Source organism: Lactuca sativa, chromosome 8 (assembly GCF_002870075.4).
Source record: "Lactuca sativa cultivar Salinas chromosome 8, Lsat_Salinas_v11, whole genome shotgun sequence".
Lineage (NCBI taxonomy): Eukaryota > Viridiplantae > Streptophyta > Magnoliopsida > Asterales > Asteraceae > Lactuca > Lactuca sativa.
The window spans coordinates 22,106,175-22,114,699 of NC_056630.2; the positions used below are offsets into that span (position 1 = coordinate 22,106,175).

Genomic DNA, 8,525 nt, shown 5'->3' on the forward strand with positions numbered 1-8,525 from the left:
TAAAGTTTCAAACTTTATCCTTTGGGGATACCCCAAGTGTTCAAAAACCCATCCACAAGGCTTGAAGATTCAAGGGGGCTCAACCAATAAGCACAAAATCCTTGAAATTTGGAAGCCAACCTTTCCAAAAGAGATTCTAGCCTCAAAATCAACCTAATGGTCACTGCTTTATAGACATGCATATCCAATGCATGTCTTGAACCAAAATTGGTAAAAAAAAAAGGGGAAATATGACCTAAAATCCATGCATGGAAAAAAAATCAAGATCTAGCTACATAGAGGAATAAAAATCGGATCTTGGACACTTATAAAGGTCCAGAAGAGTGCCAAACTAAAGATGAGAGAGTTGCTTGCTAGTTCCTTGCTTCCTTTTTCCAACTTTCTTCTTATTTTGATCCAAGATACCATACTAGCTCACAAATGAGAGGGAAGGATGATTAGGGTTCACAAGGGCCGATATCAGGTTTTAGAGGCTGATAAAAGATCAACCCTAGGGATTTAAGGGGATTATATAGGGTGCAAAACCCTAAATTTTAGAGTTTCTCATCCAGCCACCAACATGTTGAGTTTCCCCTCACCAACACGTCGTGTTGGTCCAAAAAAATATGTTGCCCAAAAGTCCTTCAACATGCCGTGTTGAGGCTACCAACACGTCGTGTTCCAGTGGAAAAACATTCATAAAAGGATAATTCTCATACCCGAAATTCAGGATGTTACAGACATCGTCACTTCATGACACATCCTATGTCATGTCATGACTTCTGGTCAAAAGGCCAAAATCTTCATTAAGTGCTTAATCACTTCAAACCAAGTCCCATAACCTCATATCTAATTCCTAAATAGCTTCGTAATGGATAAAGCTTCCAACTTTATCCATTAGTATGGTCCAAGCAACCAAGATCTAGTCTTTAAGTCTCAAAAGGACCAAGAACGCATCTTTCTCAGCTAAATCCATTATGTCCAAGTCTCCAACCTTCATATCTGAATCAACATAATGTTTAGATGGACAAAGTTTCCAACTTTATCCATAATAATGTCTCAAGCTTCCAAGATCTAAACTTTAATACACCAAAATGGCCTAAATGACCAAAATAACTTGCATGGCTAAAAAGGAAGGCAAAATATCAAAACTTTCCTAGTCCATGAGGTCCAAGAAAACATTCTAAACTTGATCAAAAGGTGTTGGAGTCCATATTTGAAATATACAATGTTCTTGGGGCCTTGGAGAGTAATAAAATTGCAAACTTTATTCCCAAATCTCACTTAAAACTCACTGAAATGTACCCAAACACCAAATAAACTTAGATCTAAAGATGAAATGCAATAAAGCTTGGAACTTTATAACTTAAAAAGGTCAAAAAGGTAGATGAAATTTGAGATATTCAATTGACAAGCTTCAAGGAACAATATTGCATGAAAATATTGCTCCAAAACCACCAAAACTCCAAAAATGGATGAGAGAGGAGTGGAGAGACTCAAATCTTGAAATGGAGGCTAAGGTTTCTCCCAAGAGGTTTTAGATATGATGGAGGCTAAGAAAATACCCTAAAACATGTATCTTTACCTTTAAATACCTTGAAAACCCTAAAATTATGTGGGCTTTTGGGATGTACAATTCTTATGTCGTGAAAATACAATTTCACCTCGTGATCATTTCTCACGTCATGAAAATTACTTATCACCTTGTAAGAATGAGTTTTCACCCAATTTCACTCCAACTTCAAACAATTATAACTTCTTCGTTTCAACTCTGTTTTTGGCAATCTTTATATCCACGGAAAGGTATTGACGATCCACGTACTTTTATATAGTTAATTTTGGCTTAACACGTGTCGAAGTTAAAAAAACATAATTCATGAAAGAAGTCTTAAACATCATTTTTCCCATTTTACCCTTTGACTCCAAGACACAAACCAAGGCTTTAATCACTTGTCAAGCATTTTCATCATCCAATAAGGTCTAAACCACATTCCCTTGAAGCCCAATACCCTTACTTCATCCATTCATTATCCACAATCCAAAAAATAAGAAACGTCTCGAAACAGGATGTTACAAATCAGTCTAATTGGCTGCATGTATAAAATTATCTCCAAGATGCTTGCTACTAAGATTAAATCAGTTGTGGGAAAGGTGGTTGGTGAGGAACAATCGACTTATGTGGAGGGTCAAAGCATTCTTGACGGCCCATTAATTGTTAATGATTTATGTGGGTGGGCAAAAAGTACCAAGAAGAAAATGTTGCGATTCAATGTAGATTTCGATAAAGCCATAAATTGGGAATTTTTAGACTCGATAATACTTCAAATGGGTTCTCGCTCAAAATTGAGATATTGGATATGTGGTTTTCTAGGATCTTCTTGTGCATTTGTGATATCCAATGGATCTCCTACCAAGGAGTTCAACATCACAAAAGGCGTTAGACAAGGATACCCTCTGTCACCTTGTAACATCCATAAAATTCATGAAAAAATTAAACTTTTTAAACATTCCAAAACCATCCATTGTTTACAAATTGTTTTCAAAATAGTTTAACATCAGAGTATTCCCATAAATTGTAACATAAAATATGAGGAGGTGCACGATCAAGCCTCCGCCTTCCCGCGATTATCCGATATACCTGAAACAAAAACCACAACTATAAGCCATAAGCTTAGTGAGTTCCCTCAAATACCGATACATAACAAATAGCACATATAAAAATAACAACATGTAATGGGTCCACAACTATACATATTGGATTACCCCTAAGCCCACAACATGAGTCTGGCTTGCTTGTTGGGCCCACAACTCATGTCTGGATTTCTCCCTCAATCCTTGGACTGGAATACAAAAGATTAGCCCATAGTACGAGTCTGGCATGCCTTGTCCGGCCCTCACCTCGTATCTGGAATGCTCAGGAGTCCTCAATATGAGTATGGCATGCCCTCCCTAGCCCTCAGCTCATATCTGGCATACTCAAGGGTTTAATGGCTACCGTATGGAGCAGTATAGCCCCAACCCATCCCACACAGTATGTCGACATGTAACAGATAAATACACATACAAATAATCAGATGGTATCACAGGTAGTCCTACAGATCTACCAAACTAGCATACCAAACTCGCATGCATATCTAACTCATGCTCGACAAATCAATAGCTAATACGATATCAATCCAATGGGCCGCCCTTGGTGCATTCGACCCCTTATTATAGTAAGGAAAACTCGCCTCACAAGTAGCACTGACTGACAAGATCCAACTCTCAAGTCCCAGTTCTAAGATCAACAGCCTACAACCACCATGTGATTAAATCCATCAAAATCCTAAATTCCTAAAAATACCCTTAAAGTCATACTTGGTTAACCATGGTCAAAGTCAACAGTCAAGGTCAACAATCCATGTTGACCCAATTCGTCGAGTGCTTCTAGAAACTCGTCGAGTTCCTTCAGTGTTCAGAAAAAACTGGGAGAAACCCTAGCCAACTTTTTGAGTTATCCTATCAACTCGACGAGCTCGCTCAGTATCAAAAATAATTGGGAAGAGTTTTCTCTTATCCTTCTTCGTCTTAGTCTTAAATTTTCTTTGTAATATGTAATATGTAATCGTTTGCTCTTTTTCCCCTATAGTTTCTTACTATTTGGGTGAGGTTTTATAATATTGACCATTTCTAAAAAAAGACTATTAGGGCTACATTATATATATATATATATATATATATATATATATATATATATATATATATATATATATATATATATATATAATCAATGACATCATTCGCTAACCATTGCCATCATCCATTCTCCTTACCCGTATAACTCAGTGAACTCATTTTTCTTATACACAACATCTTCGATGATCTCCCTCCCCGTACAACACAAGAATAAAATTGATATTCTCCATCTTTTCCACGCCATAGTCACAACCCCTTTATCTTTTACATAACAATACAAAAAAGAAACAAAAAAACTTTCGTTGCATCGGTATTTTCATGTCAAAATAAAGTCATCCAATCACCAATATGACAACAAATTAAAAATTATTGCTTAATAAATTTATTTTAAGAGAAATGTTGCTTACTCAAAGCAAAAATTAATTTTTAGACAAAATTGCAAAAATGGTCCCTATGGTATGTATTTTTTCGGCATTTTAGTCCAAACCCCAATTTTTTTGGCTTCGTGGTCCTTTTAAGCTAGTTTCATTGCGTTTTTGGTCCCTATGAATAATGAAATGACTGTAATTCCCTTGGGTTATTTATTTTTCATATCTTTCATTTTTTAAAATCTAAATACTTATTTATTTATTTAACTAATTAAAAAAAATAAAAGTCTCTCTCTCTCTCTCTCATCTTCCTTGGTTCCTCTTACATATCGATTTTAAGTGGAACAATTCATGTGTTCATCTATCTGCAAAAAAAAGTCAAAGATCTCAAATCTATAATTATCAGATGCACTAAGAAGGATCGGGCTTGCTAAAAAATCAAAGATCTAAAACACGATGAGGGTCAAAGACCTACCTGTTCAAGATCGTTTGTTTCTCATGACAACAAATCCTTGAATCCCGATTATATGAGCCAATGATAATCAATGAAGTAGATCGAACAACTAATCACCCCCAGATTCTTCAATTGTAGAAACAAAAAATTTCCAGTTCATGACCAAATTATTTTAGAAATAGCTTCAGATCAAACCTATAGTTGTCATCACAACTTCGTATTGTAACCTAATATAACCAAAGCGATGGAGAAAAATCTTCATCCGTGGTGGTAGAGAATAGAGCAGATATGAAGTTCTAATTCCATCATCTTCTTCTGATTTCATCGAAAAATTAAACAAATCAAGTTTCTTTTGGGTTTAAAGCCGTCCCACCGGATACCTGCATCTGGATCTACAGCTGATGTCGGAATTTGATCGAATATTGCATCTAGGTCTACCTCATCACCGCCTGAATGTTAGAGAATGTTGGTGCCTGTGATCTTGTGTTTGGGTAATTTTGATGAAGGAATAGGAGGAAGACGGGCATGACTTCCCGGTGGAATCATGATTCGTCTAGGTCTACACGTGAAAGTTCTTTTTTTTCTATCAATTTTCATAGTGCTTCGATAATCAGCCCCCCACCTTTCCCTACTGATCGTCATCTCTATCGACATCATCCCATAGCATCTTCTTTTTACTAGTAGCGTTTACATAGGTCAAGAACCTAATCTTATTCCCGGTATGAACTGAGATGATCAGAAACAATCTGGCATGAGAGTTGTTTGAGAGAATGGATTAAGGAGTAAAGCCATGTATTGGGTGACGATTCAAGCACAAATTTACAAGATATTCTCAAATTAAAATTAAGGCTAGCAACAACTATCTCTATTTATAGATAACAACAATCTTAGTGTCCGATATTCTGGGAATCTTTAGAAGTCCACGTAACAAAAGAAAATTTGTCATTGGTTTGGGTTGTATATCAGAAATGGGATACTTCTACAAATAAATTATTTGTTGAAGTGGAGTTCTGAATCTCACACACAAGGTGTTTGACAAAAATCCTCAAAAAGATATCATTGTTTTTTACCAGCCTTCTGATCTTGTTTGTTTACCGGCCATGGAGAGAGAGAGAGAGGGAGAGAAACTTTTATTTTTTAATTAGTTAAATAAATAAATAAGTATTTAGATATAAAAAAAATGATAGAAATGAAAAATAAATAAGCCAAGGGTATTATAGTAATTTTACTATTCAGAGGAACCAAAAACACAATAAAATAAGGTCAAAAGGACTCTCAATCCAAAAAATTCATGATTTAGACTAAAACCCCAAAAAAATATATACCAAAGGGTCCATTTTTACAATTTTGTCTAATTTTTATTATAACATTCCACATGAAAACGGAGAAGACGGTAGGAAGGGACGGCGTCTGATTCACCTGTCACAAAAACCGGACGGTTTCAACTAGTGAAGGTTCTCTCTCTCCAGTCTCCCCCTACCCCCACCAGCGCCAAACCCACATACGCCACCTTCTCTTTCTCATCAATCTCTCTATCTCTTTTTCTTTTTCTCTCTACCATAAATCAATCTTGCTGTTCTCCGATCAGATGCGTTGTCTTCACAGGTACCGTTCGATCCTATCCCTAATCTCTACTCAGTATCTTGACTTTTCTAGGGTTAGGATTTCTTCCATCGTGCCCTTATAAAATCAAATCAACTACACATATCTGATAATCTAACAGGATTATTTCGTAAATCGGTTGAGAATAAAATGCATCCGAGGTGGTTTAATTGCTTTCGATGCGCTATTATTCATATTGGTTACGATGTGGACTGATTTGGGTGGATTTAGGATACTTTTTATTGATTTCGTTAGGGTTTTCGAGTAGGATTGCATGAGGTTTTTTGCTCATGCGATTAAGTGTTGATTCTGGTGATATGATAATGCCGGCAAAAGAGAAAATGAATGGTGGTGGTGTTTTAACAACCTTATCCATGGACAACAATCATTTCTTGTCCATGGATTCAAGTTTGTTCGATCCGGCTGTAGATCTGAATCTACCGCCCGATATCAATCTCCCACTCTCGGCGGAGCCAAGCCATCCGCCACCTGTGTCGATTGATTCATGTGATATGCTAGAACCCGGTTTAGGTTCTCAACATTACCAAAGTGAAACACATATAAATGTCACAAAATCCGGGAAGAAGACCGCTAAGCGACTAGATAGCATGTGGGGGGCTTGGTTTTTCTTTAATTTCTACTTCAAACCGGTTTTAAACGAGAAGTCAAAGAACAAGAACATGGATAATAACGGACACGATATTGATAAATCACAGCTGAAGTTAGATGTTTTCTTGGTTCAACATGACATGGAGAATATGTATATGTGGGCTTTTAAAGAAAGGCCCGAGAACGCATTGGGGAAAATGCAACTGAGAAGCTATATGAATGGGCATTCACGACAAGGGGAAAAGCCCTTTCCGTTTTGTGCTGATAAGGGTTTCGTTAGATCTCATCGAATGCAAAGGAAACAATATAGGGGACTCTCGAATCCTCAGTGTGTTCATGGGATTGAAGTTGTTAGATCACCTAATTTGATGGTATTGGAAGAGGAAGAAAGAAGAAGGTGGATGGAACTTACGGGAAGAGATTTAAACTTTTCAATTACTCTTGAAGCATGTGATTTCAGTTCTTGGAGGAACCTTCCAAGTACCGATTTCGAAATTGAACGCGCTCTCATTCCAAAAGATACAGCTAATCATCATCATCAACAACAAGAACCAAAGCGATTGCTTTCTAGTACTGGTACTGGTACTGCAACTGGTGATACTATTACCAGTGTGCCAGATCTTTTGGCGGGTTGTAATGGTAAACGTCGGAAGAGCAACTCGCCACGTGGCAATCACGATGAAGAAAGTTCGGATTCAGTTCTTGATGTTCATCAAGTGGATCCGCATTGGACGAGTGAAATTTCTGGGGTGTTAAGAAGTGCTTATGGGCCTGTAACGGCTGCAAAGACTATCTATGAAGATGAAGAGGGATTCTTGATTGTTGTAAGTTTGCCATGTGTAGATCTTCAAAGGGTAAAAGTTACATGGAGGAATACGATTTCACAAGGTGTTGTGAAGATTTGTTGTGTGAGCACCGGGTGTAGGCCGGTGTTAGAAAGACAAAACAGGACGTTTAAGATGAGCGATCCGGCACCTGAGCACTGCCCTCCTGGGGAATTTGTGAGGGAGATTCTGCTTCCGACTCTGATTCCTGAAGATGCAAAGTTGGAAGCTTACAGGGACGAAACAGGAACTATGCTTGAGATAATGGTGCCTAAGCATCGTGTAGGACCTGAAGAACATGAGGTTCATGTTTGTCTTCGTTCATCTCCAAGTGTTCTTATGTTAACTTAATGAAAACTGGAGTCGATGTTTGATGCTTCATTGATTTTTGCTGATCTTTATTTACCAAGTGGAATCTATGAAGTAATGGGTTGTGTTTATTTATTACGTAGGTGTCTTTTTTTGTCGATGCTTCCTTTAGTTTATTGAACAATTTCAAAGTGTGTTGTTATTATTACGGATTGGTAGGTTTTATTTAACTATCAGTGTTTTATTTTTATTTTTTTTGTATATGATAAGATCAACGCCAAAAAATGAATGAGAGATCTATGAAGTAATGGGTTGTGTTTATTTATTATATAGGTGTCTTTTTTTGTCGATGTTTCCTTAAGTGTGTTATTATGATTATGGATTGGCAGGTTTTATTTAAGAATCAGTGTTTTATTTATTTTGTATGTGATAAGATCTACGCCAAAATAAAAGAAAAAAAAAATAATAATTGCTCTTTCAAAAAAAAAAAAAAAAAAAAAGCTGCGATGATTTTGCAGAGTTAAAAATCGAAGTAAATAAAATTCGGGGCATTCCGAGAATTGATGTGAAAATGCTCTATCATCGCATCTACCAAGTTGTAGTTTGTGGATGGTTAGTTGTCATCGTACTCCTTAAATTTCATGAATCTCTTAGTGTTTATTTATTTATTTATTTTTGTTAAACTCGAGAACTAAGCCTTAGTGT

The 8,525-nt window shown here is 36.6% G+C and overlaps 1 protein-coding gene across 1 annotated transcript; it reads left to right on the forward strand.

The window, feature by feature from the left end:
* The first annotated feature begins 5,864 nt into the window (after positions 1–5,864).
* Positions 5,865–8,148, forward strand: LOC111893305 (uncharacterized). Its single transcript, XM_023889364.3, has one exon. It carries the CDS (start codon positions 6,369–6,371, stop codon positions 7,860–7,862), a length of 1,494 nt encoding a protein of 497 aa, XP_023745132.1. The 5' UTR covers positions 5,865–6,368; the 3' UTR covers positions 7,863–8,148.
* The last annotated feature ends 377 nt before the right edge of the window (positions 8,149–8,525 follow it).

Coding starts and splice junctions, on each gene's coding strand:
- LOC111893305 (XM_023889364.3), top strand. CDS start 6,369: ATGCGATTAAGTGTTGATTCTGGTGATATGATAATGCCGGCAAAAGAG.